Source organism: Orcinus orca, chromosome 6 (genome assembly GCF_937001465.1).
Source record: "Orcinus orca chromosome 6, mOrcOrc1.1, whole genome shotgun sequence".
Taxonomy (NCBI): Eukaryota; Metazoa; Chordata; class Mammalia; order Artiodactyla; family Delphinidae; genus Orcinus; species Orcinus orca.
The window spans coordinates 107,512,591-107,533,651 of record NC_064564.1 but is presented as its reverse complement, the minus strand read 5'-3'; the positions used below and the strand labels follow the sequence as shown (position 1 = coordinate 107,533,651).

At 48.6% G+C, this 21,061-nt stretch overlaps 1 protein-coding gene across 3 annotated transcripts in view; it reads right to left on the bottom strand.

Moving 5' to 3' along the window:
* Positions 1 to 6,408: 6,408 nt before the first annotated feature.
* Positions 6,409 to 21,061, bottom strand: part of GSN (gelsolin) — a 56,693-nt gene continuing 42,040 nt past the window's right edge. For all 3 annotated transcript variants that reach the window (XM_012532866.3, XM_033427287.2, XM_033427288.2), the window contains 11 exons: positions 19,468 to 19,600; positions 18,890 to 18,978; positions 18,505 to 18,720; positions 16,533 to 16,666; positions 13,220 to 13,310; positions 11,183 to 11,353; positions 10,418 to 10,592; positions 9,209 to 9,333; positions 8,900 to 8,977; positions 7,404 to 7,464; positions 6,409 to 6,816 (listed from right to left, as the gene is read on the bottom strand). In XM_012532866.3, coding sequence (XP_012388320.1) covers positions 6,647 to 6,816; positions 7,404 to 7,464; positions 8,900 to 8,977; positions 9,209 to 9,333; positions 10,418 to 10,592; positions 11,183 to 11,353; positions 13,220 to 13,310; positions 16,533 to 16,666; positions 18,505 to 18,720; positions 18,890 to 18,978; positions 19,468 to 19,600 — 1,443 coding nt within the window. In that variant the 3' untranslated portion in view covers positions 6,409 to 6,646. The remainder of the gene's footprint in view (positions 6,817 to 7,403; positions 7,465 to 8,899; positions 8,978 to 9,208; positions 9,334 to 10,417; positions 10,593 to 11,182; positions 11,354 to 13,219; positions 13,311 to 16,532; positions 16,667 to 18,504; positions 18,721 to 18,889; positions 18,979 to 19,467; positions 19,601 to 21,061) is intronic.

Below are 21,061 nucleotides of genomic sequence, written 5' to 3'. Positions count from 1 at the left end.
GAGTTTTCTTTGGGTGAGTCTGGTTCCGCCTGCATTTCGTGTATGTGGATTTCGTTTTTCAGAAGCGGCACATCAGTTCCTCCAGTCCTGGACTAGCCGCTTTGGCTTCTGTGTGCTTTTCCTGGGCCAGAGGCGGAGGAGAGGCCGTGGTCCATCTGCCGTCTCTCATGTCTTGGTTCCCTCTGGTGCACCTGCCTGCAGTTTCCCTGGGGAGTTTGAGATCACTGAATCCTTGGCTGGGCTCATTTCCCTTTGCCTTAATCCTAACAGGACAGGACCTCACTTCTTACTGTCACCCAGCTAATCACACTGGCATACCCCCTACTTAAAAAGAGAAATAGGGCTTCCCTGGTGGCACAGTGGTTGAGAGTCAGCCTGCTGATGCGGGGGACACGGGTTCGTGGCCCGGTCCGGGAGGATGCCATGTGCCGTGGAGCAGCTGGGCCCGTGAGCCATGGCCGTTGAGCCTGCGTGTCCGGAGCCTGTGCTCCGCAACGGGAGAGGCCACGACAGTGAGAGGCCCGTGTACCTCAAAAGATAAATAAATAAATAAAAGAGAAATAAATGATATAAAACTAATGGGTGTTACCTGCCACATCCAACCTTCAAAGAACCATCTTGAACTAATGGCTACCGCTTGTGGAGCACTAGGTACCTGGCCCTGTGCTCGAATACTTATACATACATTCTATCATTTCATCTTCAAAACAACTTGATGAGGGACTTCCCTGGTGGTCCAGTGATTAAGGCTTTGTCTTCCAATGCAAGGGGTGCAGATTCATTCCCTGGTCAGGGAGCTAAGAGCACATACCTTGGGGCCAAAAAACCAAAACATAAAACAGAAGCAATATTGTAACAAATTCAATAAAGACTTTAAAAATGGTCCACATCAAAAAAAAACTTAGAAAAAAGGACTTCCCTGGTAGCACAGTGGTTAAGAATCCACCTGCCAATGCCAGGGACACGGGTTCGAGCCCTGGTCCGGGAAGACCCCACATGCTGCGGAGAAACTAAGCCCCTGCGCCACAGCTACTGAGCCTGTGCTCTAGAGCCCACGAGCCACAACTACTGAGCCCGCATGCCACAACTACTGAAGCCCACGCGCCTAGAGCCTGTCCTCCGCAACAAGAGAAACCACCATGATGAGAAGCCCGCACACCGCAACAAAGAGTAGCCCCCGCTCGCCACAACTAGAGAAAGCCCGCGCGCAGCAACGAAGACCCAATGCAGCCAAATAAATAAATAAAAATGTTTATAAAAGTAAAAAAACAGCTTGATTAGACATATTTTTAGCCATTTTATCGATGAGGACCCTGGGGCTCAAAAGTTAAAAGTTACCCAAAGTCACATGGGTAGTGAGGAGCTGACTTGGGATTTGAACGTGGATCTAACTCCAAAGACTCCTAAGTTGTCTGAATGTATCCTGGCGAGGCAGTGCCTGCCTCCTCCACTTTCATATACACACCACCACCCACAGTCTTTTTATATGTAAATCACTTTTCAAGACTGTCAAGTTTCATTTGACTCGTGAAACTTTGCATTCATACCCAAGCAGGCCTTAAACTCTAGTTTTGGACCATCAGATCTAGGCTTCAGTCCAAATGAAGTAAGTAGATTGGGTGTTGGTAACCACAACATTGTTAGAACACACCGGCCTGAGTGGGAGGAAACCAGGGTTCCATGGATCTTTGAAGTTTCGTGGCCTTTTAAACTTTATTATCTCTGCGAGCTTCACCACGCTGGGCTTCACAAGGTTACTAGCTAGTAAATGGCGAACCACCTGTTTCCAAACTTCTTTTTAGCAGCAACCCCCTTTTTTCTTTTTCCAAAGGAAACTATAAAGCAAAAGATTTAAAATGCCTCTTATCAGGATAAATTCTTAAGTTCACATTTATAACATTTACTTAATGTCAATCGATGAGGCTGTTTTGAAAAAAATTAATGTTAATCAGAGTTACAAAAGGCAATTACAGCCTTAAATTAGGCTCTACATTCAATTTCAAGTGTCTGTGATATTTGTTACCACTTTAAAAATGGAATTTGAATCAAACATTTGTAAAATCACTGAAGCACCTCATAGAATTGTACAGATCCCAGTTTTTTTGTTTTTTAATAAATTTATTTATTTATTTTTGGCTGTGTTGGGTCTTCGTTTCTGTGTGAGGGCTTTCTCTAGTTGTGGCAAGTGGGGGCCACTGTTCATTGCAGTGCACGGGCCTCTCAGTGTCGCGGCCTCTCTTGTGGAGCACAGGCTCCAGACGCGCAGGCTCAGTAGTTGTGGCTCACGGGCCTAGTTGCTCCGCAGCACGTGGGGTCTTCCCAGACCAGGGCTCGAACCCGTGTCCCCTGCATTGGCAGGCAGACTCTCAACCACTGTGCCACCAGGGAAGCTCCCAGATCCCAGTTTTAAAATCACTGCTCTTGAGGCTTTTCCCACTACACCCTTGAACTTGTAAGGTGACCTCAGATGGGTCATACTCCTTTCTGAGCCTCATTTTCCTCACCTGTAAGATAAGAAGTTGAGTTCCACCTGTTTGGGTCTCAGACCTTTAGAGAAAGTGTTGGAAGCTATAAGCACAAATTTTCACACAACTTTAAGAGATGCACTGACCCCACCACCATGCCTGTCCAAAGACTCGAGAACCATTGGACTAGATAGATGATCTTCAAGATCTTTCCTAATTTCAGCAGCTCTGGGCTCAGATCAGGCTGGGATTTGCCTAAAGGAGTCACACTTGCGAATAGGATGAAGCCCTTTTCAATCCACCCTATAGCCAGAGTTTGTTGACAAAGGAAATCGAAACAACTAACAGATTTCAGGAAGCTCTAGAAACTTAGTAACCATAATGGAGGCTGGGAATCTTCCCACAAAGATTCTGAAGAAAAAAACAAAAAACAAAACAAAACAAAAGGCTGGCAATTAAGCCCTCTGGAAATTACTAGACGTCATAAAACTGTAAGGAACCATTACTGTTCATTATTACTTTTAGCATCTGACTCCAAAAAAGTCTCCCACAAAATGCCTGTCTACCCAGTGTCCATTTACCCACTTCCTCCTTCCTAGGAACCATGACTTTAGGTTTCTCCCCGTTAGAGCTCTTATCTCAGGGGAAGAGGAATCCAATCCCCGCTCCTGTCATGAATTTTACTGGCCTATTGATAATTCTATCCCCCAGCCCATGATTTGGTCAGGAATGGTCATGTAACCCCATACGGGCTCTTGAGATCTGAGGAGAGGTTTTCTATGGACTGGGGGATAGTTCCTCCTCCCTTATCTGGGAGAACTTCTCGAAACAATCCTTTATCTTTTCCTTTGGGCATTGCCATGCATGGGTGTGATAGACAGGATGCCTACAGGTATTTCACTACCAGATCGGGAGTGGCAGAGCCAAGAGAATCAACAAGAAACCCAGACAGACCCAATGGGTTTAGTCAACCAAGATGGCCCCCTAAACTCTGCACTACCATTTATGAGAGCATATAAGTGTGCTTATGGTTTAATTTGATTTGAGTTGGTTTTCCACTGCTTACAGCCAAAAATATCCTATCTGATCCACAGTGTAGTGGGTCTTTACCTCCATGGTTAGGCACTAAGTCCTGCTGTGGACTAGGCTCTTTGGTTTTACCAAATAATAATAATAACATTTTTGAGCATTTACTATGTGCCAGGTATTGTATTAAGCATAATCTCATAAAAGTCTTAGTTGGGTGGGCTCTGTTCTTATTCCCATTTTGCAGCTAAGGAAGCTACAAAGAATTGAAGTAAGATTACACTGCTGATTAGTGGTGTAGCTAGAATTTGAACCCAGGTCTGACTTCAAAGCCCCACTTTCAATCCCTGTATTGTATCACCTCCAGTTAGGTACTATATGAATACAATATTACCATTTTGCAGGTGGGGAAGCTGAGGCTCACAGAAATTTTCTGTCCTATCCCTAGTGCCTTGCACACGGCCTGGCATAAATATATATCTGTTGAACTGAACTGTCCAAGACAGGATTCAGGATCCAAGCCCAGACCAACCTCTTTCCAAGAGACGCCCCCTGGGCACCTGTCATGGCATTTCACAATGACTTCTCCATTGTAGACGACGGAATCCAACGTCTCTCAAAAACCGTTAGGAAGAGAAAAATATATGGTTGAAGTGATAGTGTTCCTGACTCATTATTTTGTCTTTGAGAGAAAAAAATATGGAGTCCAAGCAACTCCATTGCCTCAGACAACTTCCTTTCTCAGAGTAGGCAGACCTCTCTCTCTGAAGCCACAGACACTAATAAACTGAAATTGGCCAATAAACTGCCTTGAATGCCAATAAATGGAAATGCAGAATGCATGGCAGGTTCACCTGCCTTTGACCTTCCACAGCGAGCTGGCTCTGTCTAGACAAGCCTCCACTTTCCCCTAGTGAAGGCCCTATAAGCTCTAGGTGGTAAAGGCTGCCTTTGTTCCAGAACTTTGCATTTGTCAAGTTGATAGCTTTGACCATGAAAGTGGCCTTTTGGAGTAGAGGTAGGCATTACAAGATCAAGTTCAAACCCCTCAGCGTGGTATTTGAGGTCCTCTGTGAACTCTCTGCTTCCCCACCTTCTGCTCCAGCCCCCTGGGCTGCTGTCTGTCCCTGAGTACAACATTCTCCCTCAGAGCTCCATCTTTGTATAGCTCCATACCCTGCCTGAGATGACCTGACTCCCGACCACTCCATGTTTCACCTGGAAAATTCCTTCCCCACTACTCTCGTCACTTCTGCGATGAATCAGACTCTATTGAGGTAGGGCCCCTAGGGAATTTACGGTTTTAAAAACTCCCTGGGCAATTAGGGTGATCAGCCAGCTTTGGAAACAGCAGTGTAAACACACACACACACCCATCCCACCACATAAACCCTCACACTGGTTTCTGTTCTTCCGGGGTCCTATGAACGAGTTTTCCCTCTGTTAGTTGATGGGGATGGGTGGGGGAGAGGCATAGAACAAAAAAGGGGAAAACGCGGAGAGAAAAGACCAGAAGGATAGAGGGGAGGGAAGGGGATCTGTCTCCCACCAGTTCCTTGGACTGGTTTGGGATCTCCATGGAGAAAAGGTTTAGAGACATAAGTTCATGGAGACGTCTAAGAGGAACTTCGTGACAAACGGAGCATCAGCGGAGTCAGGGTCTGGGGGACCAAGTGGGGCACAGAGGAAGTCCCTCTTCCACACCCCAAAGGCTGCAAATTTCGGGAGCATCCAGGAGCACCTCATGTCAGCAGAAACACTTGTGGGAACCAGAGGAAGCGAGGAAGATGCAGGCAGATGTTACAGGGTGTGGTACCTTGCCCACGTTCTCCTACAGGGAATGTAAGTGACTCAGGGGTCCAGCTGCTGGCTTTGAACTCCTACCGAAGTGTTCCAAGGCCAGGCCTCCCAGTGACTGAGTGTAGTGGGGAGATAAGACACACCCCACCCCTGGGAGACCTTCAAATCCTTTGTTGGCTGATTTGACTTGGGCTCCAGAACATTTTAAATCAAACAAATATTTGTACACCAAGGTTCACAGCAGCATTATTCACAATAGCCAAAAGGTGGAAATGACCTGAGTGTCCATCGATGGACGAATGGATAAATAAAATGTGGCATATACACACAATGGAATATTATTCAGCCACAAAAAGGAATGTAATTTTTACATGTGCTGTAAAATGTATGAATTTTGAAAACATTATGCTGAGTGAAATAAGGCAGACAGAGGACAAATGCATGATTCCACTTATACGAGGTACCTAGAATAGGCAAATTCATGAAGACAGAAAGTGGACTAAAGGTTGCCAGGGGCAGAGGGGAGGGGGGAATAGGAGTTATTGTTTAATGGGCACAGAGTTTATGTTGGAGATTATGAAAAAGGTTTGGGTATAGACAGTGGGGACGGCTACATAACATCGTAAATGTATTTAGTGCCACTGAATTGTACATTTACACATGGTCAAAGTGATAAAATACTATGTTATATATAGTTTACTACAATAAAAAATAATAACAAAAATGGGACTCTACATTAAATTTTTTTTTTTTTTTTACTTTGGCTCAAGGACTCCCCAAAAGCTTTGCTGAAGCTTGCTGGACTGCACGGCCATCTAAGATGCATCCACCCAGCCCCTCTTCCTCCCTCCTTCACTTGAGGTCAGACTTGCATCTCAGTCTGATGGCTCTCCAGCCTCCTGGTTCCCCCCCAATTTCCTTCCACATAAGCATTTTACCCCTAGTACAATCTATACCCGTTTCACCTCACTGCTTCTCAGCGGACTGTGATTCACACACGAGGTGAATGAAACTCACTCACTGGTTCACAGACACAAGCCATGCCTCCCCCTTCCCCTTCCCCAACTCGGGCCCTTCTCAGAACAATGACTAAGACAGATGAGCCACAGCAGGGTAACACACTTCAAAAAGCTTTTTATTGAATTCAATTATTTCCAAAAGCACAAATACTTGAGACAATTTTGCAAGCACCCTGAATTTTTGCAGGGCTGTTTTTGGCTACTGTAAAAAAGCAAACAAACAAACAAAACAACCACCACACACACACACACCAGAGTGGCCCTGCTCGCTGTAAGGTCTCCTTGCGGGATGGACAGTTCTGAAAGGCACTGACCAGTAACAGGGTGGGGCCTTCCTCAGGCAGCCAGCTCAGCTAGGGCCCTGTCCAAGGGATCCATAGACCAATAGCTGTCATCCCAGCCAAGGAACCAGCCCACGAAGGAGGGAGGCTCAAAGCCTTGCTTCACCATGGTGATAGGGGTCCGCCTATCACGATTAGCTGGGTCTGTCTCGATGTACCGCTTAGCTGCAGACACAAAGGCAGAAGAATCCTTAGGGTCTCCCTCGTCAAGGAGACATGGTTCCCTGCCTAAGATGGTTTTTGGTCCCACTGTCCGCAAGGCCCAACCACGCACTGGACACCACCATCCCTTAAAGGCAATGACACCCACATGACTCCTCCACCACCCTGCCCAGGAACACAGGAAGGAACGGGGGTCACAGTTTAACCTCCAGCTTCACGAAGCTTATGTCATTTTTCTCTAGCCGTCCCCTACTGGAAGATATCAAAGAACCAGCTTTTGGGTTTCCAGCTCCCAAATCAGATCTGCTCAGCCACCAGGGATCTGCTTTCCCACATCTAAACCCTGACAAGTTTGGTCCTTGGGCATTCTGGGAATCTGAAGCAGCTCCTAGCTGCTGCTTCCTTTTGGTGGGACCTAAGGCTTCTGCAGAAAGTGAGCTGTTCTTTCACCAGCCCAGGGAGGGCTCACCGGGGGCTGACCACGGATGCGAAAGTCCCCACCTCCACCGTCACAAACGCCCAGACCCGCAGAGGAAGCTGCTTCCACCCCACCGCATGACACAGACCCACAGGCACCCTTGGGTCCTCACCAGAGGTCAAGGCTTCCGTCTTTTCCTCTTCTTGAGAATCCTTTCCAACCCAGACAAAGACCTGGAAGAGAGGCGTGAGATGAAATGGCGTGAGGCGTGCTGACTCTACGCGCTCCTGGAGGAAGCGCGGCAGGTTCCAGGTGTGGACCAGACACCCCCTCGGCTGACAGAGCCCGCGGACCGGGACTCCAAGGATTTGGAACAGAGATGGCAAACTGGTGACCTCCAACCTGCTCTGTAGGCCCACCACCCTCTAGGGGGTGGTCTGCTTTTAGACAAACTGAGTGACTAGCGGATTATTCAATCCAGACTTCCAACTTCCCTTGTAAACGGGGAGGACCTGGCAGCTTCACCCGCACGTGGATGACGAAGCTGAGTAGCAGCTGCCCCTCTCAATGGGAAGTTCCAGTTTGCCTCAGACTCCACCATGCCTTCGTGTCTCCCCAGCTCGGCCTGCTTCACTCACTAACAGGTGCCGTCAGCCACTGAGGTTGAGACCCCTCTCTAGCAGTTCAGGAACGATCCTTTTCCGGGCATTTGCTTGTTCAACAAATGAGCAGCCTAACATATGCTCACTGGTTTCTTCACCCAACGAACATGCATTAAGAGTCTGCTACGTGCCAGTCTCCGTGTGTCTGAGCCAACATGGTCTAAGGCTTGGAATAAAAACAACTCACCACCACTACCACCATCTTGAATCTTATGACAAGTTTGTTACACCAAAAAACCTATCCAGCTGATTTTTATTTATTTTGATGTGATTCTAAAATATCTTAAAGAGCATGTCATTGATAAGATGGTATCAGACAATAAAATGCCAGACTTCCTTGCCCTCACTTATTTACAAATGTGTTCCCTACTGCAATACATCGGCCCCTCAACACCAGGTATTGTGACTGTACTGCTCATCACAGGACTCCCAGCATCACAGCATTTTGCCTGGAAGACAGTGGTGCTTCAAAAATGTTGGCTGAGTGAGTGAATAAACAGATGAACGTACAGATTAAGTAGTAAATGGAACAAAGTTGCCAGCAGCTGAACGGCTAAACTGCAAACCTTTTGGTACTGATCCTCCAACTGGGGAGCCCAAGAAACAGCCCTGCGGGTCGAGGGGAGTCTTACACCTGCATGGCTGCTATCTCTAACCCTGACAACTCTGGGAGAAGCCAGCTTGATAGGAGGGGTTATGGACGGCCACCCCCACGAGAATGCAAGCCCCGTGGGGACAGGGAAATGTCTACTTCTAGGTGACACCCCGGACAGTTTATGCCTGCATGTGACATGCTGCAAAGTTCAACTTTCTTTACCAACAGATTTAAAGGAAGAGTTCACGCTCCCCTAAGGCCTGGGAAATAACGCTGGTCGTCTGATTTGCATTTATATGGTGCTTTGCAGTTGGCAAGGAGATTTTATCTACCTCTCATCTGCCCATTCTGCAGATGAGAAAATGGAGGCTCAGAAAGGGAAAGTGACTTGCAGCACCGTGCTTCACCCACCTGGTCCCAGATGTCCAGAAGCATGACGTCATCGGTGGCCAGGTCTTCCTGCATGAGCTCGCCAGGGACCTCTTCGATCTGGGAAGGAATGGAAGAGGTTAATAACAGCGCACCAGCCCCCCCGTAGGCCTGCTCTATCTGCCCCCTTGAGTGAGATGCAGAGCTGGCTCCAACCTGCATGGGTCTATGCTGGTCTGTCAGAAGGGTACACTCCCTGCCCCTGCTGCGGCTGCAACAGCTCCGCTCCCTGGAACACACCTCCCAAGGGGCAAGCAGAGGGAGCGCCCTCCGCCCTCCGCTGGGACTCACCACAAAACGTCCGATCTTGTTGGAGCAGGCGAAGAGGCGAGGAGGGTGGGCATCCATCTTCTTGTCCTTCAGCCGTGGGGACGTGCGGTAGGCGGCCTTCCCACCCAGGGCCTCCCAGAAGCTGTCTGTGAGGGGAGGCCACACCAGTTACCAACTGACCGCACCCTCCCCCCTCCAGCACTTCTCTTTAGACCCTGGGACAAACCCTGCCCTAGCACAACCAACTGCTCTCAATCCGCAGCCTGCATCTTAAAATCCCAGGGCGCCAAAGAAGGAAGGGGCCTGAGGGATTTGACGGTGATGAAACGGAGGCCCAGAGAGGGAAGACTTGGCAGTGGACACACAGCCAGGACTACTTCTTGTTTGAGACTGACGACAGCACTGCGGGATGGGGATAATTATCCCCGCTCAACATGTGAGGCGGCTGAGGCTCAGAGAGGTTAAGCAACTCACCCAACATCACACAGCTAGTATGCTGTAAAGCCACCTTACCTGACGCCACGTATCATTTCCACTATACCTGCTCTGTCCACATGTGCTATTTAAATTTAATTGCATTTTCCCACCAGTCACATTTAAATATTCATTAGCCTAAACATGTGACTAGTGGCCACCGAATTGGACCTGGCAGACATAGAACATGTCCATTCTCTCAGAAGGTTCCAGTGGACTGTGCTGCTCTAGACAGAACTACTCTTCCCCATTTCTGCTAAGCATCAAGCAGGAGGGATTGGGCTTAAAAGTAAGAATGGAAAAACCTGGGGTTGGCATAACAAAGGTGTTCCTGACCCATGCTCTGGAAACAAAGCAGGCTTGTGGCATTGTGACCCCTCTTCCAGCTGACTTCCCCACCTGCCCCAGCCCACACTGAGCTCTCCTTTCTCTAACTCCTGGACGCCTCCCTCTCACTGACCATAGCCCTCATTTTCATCTAACTCACTTTTTTTTTTTGGGGGGGGGCAGCGCTGTGGCATGCGGGATCTTAGTTCCCCGACCAGGAATTGAACCCGTGCCCCTGTGGTGAAAGCACAGAGTCCTAACCACTGGACCGCCAGGGAATTCCCTAACTCACTTTTATTAACGCACATTAGGGGACAGGTGCTCAGGAGAGGGGGGAGGATATAGAAACCCCCAAGCAGACAGAAGGGAGGGAAACATAACAGCTGCATCCCCAGAAGCAGCAGAGGCCCCTCTGCCCGTTGCTCCTACCTGGCTCGCTGCCTTCTGCCACTTGCACAGGTTGGGCCCGAAGCACCTGGAGCAGCTCCTGGGCCCCGGTCTTCTCTGCCTGGCTGGCTCCTGTACCCACCCACAGGTAGGCGGCTGAGGGGGTTTTCAGGACAAAGGCATCGTTGGAGTTCAGCACGCCAGCCTTGGGGATCACCTGGGAGGGCAGTCCTCGATTAATCAGGAACCAGATAAAATGTCCTCAGCCCCCTCCTCATAGCCCAGGAGACGCTGCAGCAGGACCAGCTCTTAGGTGAGGTCACAGACTTTGGGCACTGAGGGCCTTAGTTGACTCCCATGAGTCATTAGTGCACTGTGGCTAGCCAAGGAGATTCTAGAAATCTGGTCTGCATTAACAGAAGTTGGGTGCCCAGAACAAAGAAGGTGATAATCCCATTCTCCTCTAGGCTGCTCAATAGGATTATGTTCAGATCTGCACCTTCCACCATGAAAGGGAGAGCAGCCAACTGGAATGTAATGAAGAACAGTGTCCAGATTGTGAAGAATGGACTGCCTGTGAGGTAGTGAGCTGCCCGTTATGGAAGGTATGCAAGGGGCAATGGGCATTTCTTGAAACAAGGGGAAATCTAAGACATACAATCTTGCTGCCAGGGCAGGAAGGTACAAAAAGCTACTTCTTAACCCCTCAGCCAAACCCACCCAATCCCGTGCCCGGAGATCTCCCCATCAAGCCTGGGAGGTTTCAGAGAGGCCAATCCTGCCTGGGGTCCAGGGCCTGGGCATTACCTCAACAGCTCGGGTGGCTCCAGAACTGCTGGCCCGGACCTGGAAGAGGCGGGTACTGGCAGGAGCTGTCTGTCCACCCTCGCGGGAGGTGCCACCCCTGTAGACGATCATGGGTTTCCCGCCAAACAGGCTCATGAGGTGAGCAGGCTCCTTGCCTTGGACCACACGGCTCTGGGAGGGAGATAGGAGAGCAAGTCAGGAAAGGGGTGGGAACGTCAGTCCTGTACGACACCAGGCTCACCGCCACCCCCTGCAGCCAGCACAGCCTGGGCTCACCCCTCAAATAAGGCCGTCACACTTGGGTCTGTGCGCGGGTGGTGCCTGACCCTACAGCACACAGGGGCTGGCAGGGGAACAGGAGTTCCAAGAAGGCCGGACACAGCACTATTGCCTGAGGCCCCCCGGGCACTGCTTCGGTCGCTCCCCTCCCACGAGGCCCTGCCTTGCTGAGCCTGAGTCTAGTCCAAGAACCAAGAGAGCCCACGTTTGCAAATATTCCCTTAAATGGAAGCACAGGGACTGTTCGTGCACTTTCTTCCAGGATGGTGATGTCAGCCTCAGGCATGAAAGCTGGCAGAGTGGTGAGAATAGAGCCTTCCAGATCTGGAGAGACCCCTCCTGCACAGCCAGTGCACCCCACAAGCAGACTGCAGTCAAGGGCTTAGTGGTGGGAGGGAGAGGGTAAGGAGGTCTAAGATATATCACGTCTGCTTCTGCCCTGTGTACCCATTTCATTTCGGATCCCAGTTGAGACCCTGGCTAGCTAAATCTAGAAGACAATTGCACGTGTGGGCCGGGGGTACTGGAGTCGCTTCCCAACGTGGGCCACCACTGCTGGGTCAGAGCTCAGATCCAAGCTCCGCCCTGACAGCGAGAATTCCGGCACGGGCCTCAACCTCTCAGTTTCTTCCTCGGTGAAATGGGGCCAAGAATGCTACTCCTAAGGCTGATGTTGGGATGAGCTGAGGCAGTAATCACCCCACTCAGCACCCGGCACCCAGCCTCCAGGACCTGGTCAAAGTTCAAGGCACCAACCCCAAATCTGAATCCAGAGCCCTGCTCATTCCAAGGGTAGGATAGAGAAAGGAGGATTCTGTCTCCTTCTCCCATGTCTTCCCCCACCTGCTGCCCTCCAGGGCCCAACACTGTAGCCAGAGCAACCTTTTAAACTCATGAATCCCTTCACATTACATTTACCATGTTAGCAACGTCCCCTTGTTCTCAGGGTCAAGGTCAACATCCTCACGGTGGCTTCTGGGTGGTCTGGTCCCTCTGATCATCTCCCCAGGCTCCTATCGTGGCACCCTCCCCTCGCTTTAATAACCAGTGCCCCCTCCCACCTCAGGGCCTTTACATGTACCCTTCCCTCTACCTGGAATATGCCTGGCTAACTCCTACTCAACCATTGGGTCCCAGCTGAAAAATCCCTCCCTGGATGGGGGCCCTGTCTACTCCAATTAGCTCCTACTTGGGATGTATGTGTCCTTATACTTAACACACCTGTATAAGGGGTCTATTATGGGCCAAGCATGGCTCTAAATGCCTTACAAATGTTAACTCTTCATCCTCACAGCAATCCTGTGAGATAGGTACTGTTATTAACCCCAGTTTGAGAACACAGAGGCATAGAGAGGCTAAGTGACCTGTCCAAGGCTGCCCAGAGGTGAAGACTAGATTTAAACCCAAGCAGGCTAGCTCCATGTCTGTCCTCTGAACTAAACCCCCACACTGCCTCTCCTGCTCCTCTGGTGTCTTATCATTTTCACTCACTGCACACGTCGTTATGTGTGATTGTCCAACCTTTGCCTGCATGTCTGCTGAACATCTTTCTCCCCCCTAGACTGTAAACCACATCACAGCAGTTCAGGGCAGGGCAGGGGTGGGATCTGTGGGTTCATGGCTGCAGATGCAGTGTCAGAGCCCTGCATAAATGTTCGCTGAAAGGATGGATGGATGAATGGAATGATGGACAGTCAGATAGATGAGTGAACAGATGGACAGGGCCCAGGGTGTGGCCCCGAGGGACAATGGGCTCACCTGGACAGGGGTACCTCCCAGTTCCTCATCCAGCTGAGCAGTCAGGATGGCAGATGCAGCGACCTCATCCTGGGTGGACTGGGCACCCTGCCTGGAAGGGAAGTGATACTCAGCACTGAGGTTTGCAAAGAGCTCCGAGTCTCTCCTTCACCCTGGGCCTGAGAAACCCACAAATCCCCAGATTACAGGTAATGAAACTGAGACACAGGGAGGAAAAGGGGTTCTCTCAAAAGCAACCAGTGCCAGGAACCAGACCAACATGCCACATCCCCCAGCTCAGCATCTCACCTCTTATAGAGATCTGACCACAACCAACAGACTTCCTCATCCTAAATCTGCCCTGCAGGGATATTTACAGTGGGTGGCTTTCTGCCCCACCTCTTCCTATGACTGTCTAAATTTCTCATAACCAACATGTGTTATCTGTATAAGCAAACAATCTGACAAATCAACGTGCTGATGCAGCTATTAAGAAAAAAAAAAAAAAGGCTTCTCGTGAATTTTGTAGCATGTGTGTATTACCGTGTCCAAAAAAATGTCTTTCAAGCTGCTTTTAAAAGTCTGAGGTTGTCATCGTTAATCATTAGAGAAATGCAAATCAAAACTACAATGAGATATCATCTCACACCAGTAAGAATGGCCATCCTCAAAAAATCTACAAACAATAAATGCTGGAGAGGGTGTGGAGAAAAGGGAACCCTCTTGCACTGTTGGTGGGAATGTAAATTGATACAGCCACTATGGAGAACAGTATGGACGTTCCTTAAAAAACTAAAAATAGAACTACCATACGACCCAGCAATCCCACTACTGGGCAAATACCCTGAGGAAACCATAATTCAAAAAGAGTCATGTACCACAATGTTCATTGCAGCTCTATTTACAATAGCCAGGACATGGAAGCAACCTAAGTGTCCCTCATTGGATGAATGGATAAAGAAGATGTGGCACATATATACAATGGAATCAGCCATAAAAAGAAATGAAATTGAGATATTTGTAGTGAGGTGGATGGACCTAGAGTCTGTCCATACAGAGTGAAGTAAGTCAGAAAGAGAAAAACAAATACCGTATGCTAACACATATATATGGAATCTAAGAAAAAAAAAAAAGGTCATGAAGAACCTAGGGGTAAGATGGGAATAAAGACACAGACCTACTAGAAAATGGACTTGAGGATATGGGGAGGGGGAAGGGTAAGCTGTGACAAAGTGAGAGAGTGGCATGGACATATATACACTACCAAACGTAAAATAGACAGCTAGTGGGAAGCAGCCGCATGGCACAGGGAGATCAGCTCGGTGGTTTGTGACCACCTAGAGGGGTGGGATAGGGAGGGTGGGAGGGAGGGAGACGCAAGAGGGAAGAGATATGGGAACATATGTATATGTATAACTGATTCACTTTGTTATAAAGCAGAAACTAACACACCATTGTAAAGCAATTATATCGCAATAAAGATGTTAAAAAAAAAATCTGAGATTGTCAAACTGAGAGGCATTCTACAGAATAAGACTAGTGCTCTTCCAAAGTATCAAGGTTGTGAAAGAAGAGTAAAGCCTGAGGGCTTCCCTGGTGGCGCAGTGGTTAAGAATCCGCCTGCCAATGCAGGGGACACGGGTTCGAGCCCTGGTCCAGGAAGATCCCACATGCCGCAGAGTAACTAAGCCTGTGCGCCACAACTACTGAAGCCCGCGTGCCACAACTACTGAAGCCCGTGCGCCTAGAGCCCGTGCTCCGCAACAAGAGAAGCCACTGCAATGAGAAGCCCGTGTACCGCAATGAAGAGTAGCCCCCGCTTGTCACAACTAGAGAAAGCCTGCGTGCAGCAACGAAGACCCAATGCAGCCAAAAATAAATAAATAAAATAAATAAATTTATTAAAAAAAAAAAGAGTAAAGACTGAGGAACTGTCACAGATTAAAGACATGATTAAATGTCACTAAGGAGACGTGATGACTAAATGGCATGTGAGATCCTGGGTTAGATCTTAGACCAGAAAAAGGATATTAGTGGGAGAACTGGTGAGATTCAAGTAAGGTCTGTAGATTAGTAGATAGTATTGCAACAATGTTAATTTCCCGGTTTTGAAACTTGAACTATGGTTAAGACATGATCATAGAGGGAGCTGTGTAATGGGTATATGGGAACTGTCTGTAGTATTTTTGCAACTTTTCAGCAAGTCATTTCAAAATAAAAAGTTTTAAAAAAAAGAAACCCAACCGTCAATCTTCAAAAAGTTTGAGACTGCATATAAGAGAAACGAAATGAAAAAAGAAAACTACTATACTGAGATACCATTTCATAAACTATAAGGTTGACAAACAGCAAAAGTTTGATAACACAGTCCACTGGTGAGGCCGTGGGGAAACAGACACTCTCATTTGTTGCGGGTGAGAATGCAAATACTACAAACTCCACCTACGGAAACTGGGTGCTATCTATCAAAATGACAAGTGCATTTACTGTTTGACCCAGCAATCCCACTTCTGGGAACTTGCTGCAAAGATATTTCTCTACACATTCAAACTGATGTTTGTTTAAGGTTACTAATCACAGCAATGCTTCTAATAGCAAAAGTCTGGAATCAACCCAAGTACGCAACAGCAGGGAATTTGTTAAATAAACTACAGGATAGCCACGTGATGGAATATTATGCAGCTGTAAAAAGGAGTGGGGAAGTTCTCTATGTACTGACAGAGACCAAGCTCCAGGAAGTATTAAGTGAAAAAAAGCAAAGTGCAGGATAAAATACATAGTTTGCTAGCTTTTGTGAGGAAGGAAAAGAACTAGGAATATAGGGTGAGATTTTCTTACATTTGCATCAAAAATTACTAGAAGAGTATACAAGAAACTAATGAAAGTGGGCATCCATGGAGGGGTGGGGGTCATAGAGCAAGGTGGGGAGGGACAGAATGGGGACAAGCTTTCTCAATACATGCGTTTTTATTCTGTTTTGATCCTTGACTTGTGAATGTATTATCTATTTTTAAAGAATTAAAAATAATTTTTAATTAGAAAAGGTGGGAGGATGAACAGTACTTAGAGTGGGATTGTGGGAGAGATTTTCTGTTTGTTTGTTTCTCCCTAGTCCCCATGTCTCCTACAATGGACATGTAATGCTTTTATGAGAATAGTTTAAAATTTGTTTAGAGAAAAAAGACAAGAGGTGTTGCCCTGTGGACGAGAGCCTTTCCCAGTGGATGGTGGCTGCCCCGGCTCAGGTCCACACACTCGCAGGCTTCCCTCAGCCCTGTTCACATCCCTCCTTGCTGCCATGCTCGCCCCACAGCACAGGGCCCCAGACCCTCACCAGTTGTAGATGATCTGTCCCTGACGGCCGCCATGACGGTAGTTGTACAGAATGATGTAGCTGTCACCACCGTAGAACTGTCCATACGTGGCGGGGTCCACGGGCACTTTGTTGGAGCCTTCAATTCTCCAGATCTACCAGAGCAAAGCTGGGCTCAGACACAGTGCAGCACCCCCAGTCCCCAACTCAGACCAGTTGAGAAACCACACAGTGCTGGGTAGTGGTTACAAAACACGACCGCACTCGGACTCAGACTAAAGTTAAATAATCTGCCCAAATCACACAGCCACTAGGATTCAAACCCATGTTTCCTGCTCCGGATCCTTATACTGCACCCCTGCCCCACCCTGTACTTCCTCCTTGTGGAAATCAGCACAGGGACTGGTGGCCGCATGATAGTATACTGGACCTGCATGACAGTATTTGCAAAATGGGTTTAGTGGGCGTTACACAGTATAACACAGCCTAAGGGTACAAATCAACGAATGACCTGGATCCAAATCAGGATCCACCCCCTTAGAGGTTGTGCAGCCTTGGACAACTTGCTCACTGTCTATGAGCCTCAGTATGAGACTAATAAAGGATGTTGGTCTATTCATGAAAGTCTAGCACAGTGCCTGGCACAGGGTAATGGCTCTACAGGGGGCAGCTACTCTCAATTATTAGAACTATTATTATTTTATTATTAATGTTGCCATTATCTGTATCATTATTAAGTTGTCTGAATTTTATAGATCACCTGCAGAGGCAGGGCCATCACTAAGTGACTTCAGAATGACACCTGGTGGCAGATCTCTTTGCAGAGCTCCGGTAACACGGTGTCAAAGTGGTCACAAAGCCCTGCAGCGCCACCTGGTGGTGCTGCAAGTCCCGGGAAACAATCTCCGGACTTTGAAAATTCTCGAAGGTGATGGAGTGGGCTAAGCCTCATTTTACAGGTGAGGAAAGTGAGGTTCAAAAAGGTTAAGTAACTTGCCCGAGGTCACACAGCTGAGCTGCCAGGGCTCTTTCCACACTGCCCTATCCTGATCATTTTCATTGCATCCTCCCCTCCCACTGAAGTAATGAATGGGTGATGAATGAAAAATAATAACACCAATGACAAAAACAATAATAAATAAAAATTAACACTTTTGCTATTTCTATTATGTAGGATGGAATCAGTGTTTGCCTGAAGCAGATTCTACTTCATAAACATCTCTGAATTCCACCCCCCCCACTTCTCCATCTTCACTGTGACCTTCCTGATCTCAAGGTCATTATCTCTTCGCTAGACTATTATAACCTCCTCATGAGGTCTCTACCGTCATTATCCTGTCTCTAAATTCATTTTCACAGTGAGTTTAGGAAGCACAGAACTGAGCCTGTCACATTTCTGCCTTTAAAAAAAAGAAAAAGAAAAAAAACCCCTCACTAGCACCTAATGGTTACAGGATCAAGTCCACACCCCTGGACATGGAACTCAAGGCCCCTCCTTGAGGATGCCATCAGCAGCAGGCTCCCAGGACAGCTCCCTGCCTGGAATACCTACTCTTCTTCTCTGGCAGCAAACTCCTACTCATACTCTGAGGCCCAACCAAAAGGTCCCCACCTCTGTGAAGACTGCCCCAACCACCCACCTTCACTTCCCTTCCTGTGTTCCCATAATCCCTGTGCACCTCCCATCTCCCACTGACCACACAGGACTGAGCAACCAGCTGTGGCTGTGGTCACCTCCCCTCCCACACCAGGTACTCTTCATGGGCAGGGTGGGGTCTCAGACACTTGGCATGGAGCCTGGAAGACAGTAGGTGCTTAGGGTATGTTGGTTGCAATAATCCAGCAAGACAAAATAATTCCATCCACCAAAAACTGTGGTCAAAATCTCTTAGAGAAACATCTTCAGAGAAGCAGGAGGCAGTGGGTGGGCCAGAGGTGCCAGGGAGGGAGCAAGGAAGGGGCCTGGACACACCCACCCCAGCCCCCCAGGTACCTGTTTCTGGCCTGTGCCATTGTCATCCATGCCGTGCTGGGCGGCCATTGCAGTGGAGGTGTGCAGGGTGGCGGCGTCGAAGGGCACGCGCTCTATGTTGGCGATGTGGCTGGAGAGATAGGTCAGGCCCAGGCCATCCGTCTGGTCTAGGTCGCGCCAGTTCTTGAAGAACTGTTTGAACAGTGGGGTCTCGCCACCCTCAGGAAGGACGGAGACCTGGAAGGGGAGGGGGGAGAGCAGGACATGCTGGCTTGGGGTCCCCCTGAGGACAGGGGCCACCCAGCAGGGGTCTTCAAGGGAGCCTCAGACACCCAGTCCACACTGAGGTGGGATACCCACCCAAAATGGACCCATTCTCACTGTCCTACCTGGCTCCAAGACTCACCTGGGTCTGCTTGGGGTAGTCCATCTTGGAGATGAAGTCGGAGGCCGTTTTGAGGGCAGCCTTCCTCTCCTCCGTGTTGGCCTGCCTGCCTGTCAGCAGAGGGAGGGTAAGGGGCCGGGGGTCAGTGCTGTGCCCCCGCATCCAATGGTCCAGGGAAAGCAGAAGGCCAACCTCCCTCCCTCCTCTTCCTAGACTGTGGACAGCCAAGGCCAGAGAACTCAGAGCTGATCACACCATGAGCTCTCGGGGGGCCAGCTGGGGGTCCTGCCTGATGATGGCAAGCACACCGACCACTGTGGCCCATTTACTGAGCTCAGAACTATACAAAAATGATGGCATTTCATCCACACAACAACCTTATGGGATAAAGATCATTATCTTGTCCTCATTTACCTATAAGGAAACCAGGGTCTTAGAGAGGTGAAGTGACTGGACCAAGGCCGCTCAGCCAGTAGGAAAGTTGCAACTCAGACCCTCAGGCCCCCCTCCTCTTCCCTAGACTCATGAGCCAAATTCCTGCAAGGCTGCTGGAGCTCCCACTCGAGGTCCTGTTCAAGCCCTTCCCCTGTCCCCAATACCTTTCCAGACAAAGATTTTCCCATCTTTGCCATGGTCCAGGATGAAGCAGTCCTCGGACTTCAAGGCCCCCTGGGCGAAGGGGTTCTCATCAGCCACGAGGGAGACCGACATGGTGCCCGCACCATTGGAGACCTGGGGGGACAAGGGAAAGGCAGCCCAGCCCATCAGTGACCTCCACCGCTTCAGCCTAACCATGGGCGCCCCCAAGACCACACGTGGGGAGACCCTCGTCTCACCCCCACCCCCAAACGACACTGCAGGGTAACATGAGGACTTGTGCCCTCAAGCCCTGAGGCTCATTCAGGATTTCTTTGTCTTTTTCCACTATGTCACAACCACATCTGCGACCTACACACAGGTGTAGCATGGAAACTGCACACGGAAAGGGAAGGGGGAGGATCCAATGCAGGAATGCAGGTGGCATAGGAAAAGAACTGTATAGTTGGTGAAAAGATATTCAACCTCATCGGTTAAAAAAAAAAAAAGGAAATAAAGAAGAAAAAGAAAAAGATCTAAATGCAGTGTAGGATTCTGGATTGGAACCTGGAATGAAAAATTGGGGAAAACTGAATAAAGTCTGCAGTTTAGTTAGTAGTATTGAACTGATGTTTCTTAGTTTTGACAAATGTACCTGGTTATGTTAAGATGTTCAGGAGAAGCTGGGTGAAGGGTATACGGGAACCCTCTGTACTATCTTTGCAATATTTCTGTAAACCTAAAAATTATTCTAAAATAAAAGTTCATTGAATTTTTTTTAAGTGTACCATACTCGTCAAAATTCAAAAGACTGACAATACCCACGGGCTTCCGTGGTGGCGCAGTGGTTGAGAGTCCGCCTGCCGATGCAGGGGACGCGGGTTCGTGCCCCGGTCCGGGAAGATCCCACATGCCGCGGAGCGGCTGGGCCCGTGAGCCATGGCCGCTGAGCCTGCGCATCCGGAGCCTGTGCTCCGCAACGGGAGAGGCCACAACAGTGAGAGGCCCGCGTACCGCAAAAAAAAAAAAAAAAAAAAAAAAGATCGACAATACCCAGCGTTGAAAAGACTCTGGGTGAACAGGCACTTTCAAACCCGTGATGAAGGTAACCAGGGAGCCCTTCTAGAATGCATTTTAGTAATACATATCAGAACTCTAAAAAATAAGTGCTCCACATTTATTGAAAACTTACTATGTGCCAGGCACTGTTCTAAGCAATTTATGTAATTTATATAATTTAATCACTTCTACAATTATACAACTCCTTTAATCCTTAAAACAACCCTGTGGTAGTCCTAGTAGTATCCCCATTTTATTCACAAGGAAACCAAGGCACAGAGAGATTAAGTAACCTGCACAGCTAGAAAGTACCAGACCTGGGATTCGAACCCAGGTAGTCTGACTCCAGAACCGGTAATTTTTTTTTTTTTTTGGGCCACATCCTGAGGCTTGCAGGATCTCAGTTCCCGGACCCGGGATTGAACCACAGCAGTGAGAGCCCAGAATCCTAACAACTAGGCCACCAGAGGACTCCCAAGAACCAGTATTTTCAATCACTGACTCTTTATTCAGCCTATGACCCAGCAATCCATGTCTGGGAAGCTCCCCTAATGCCAC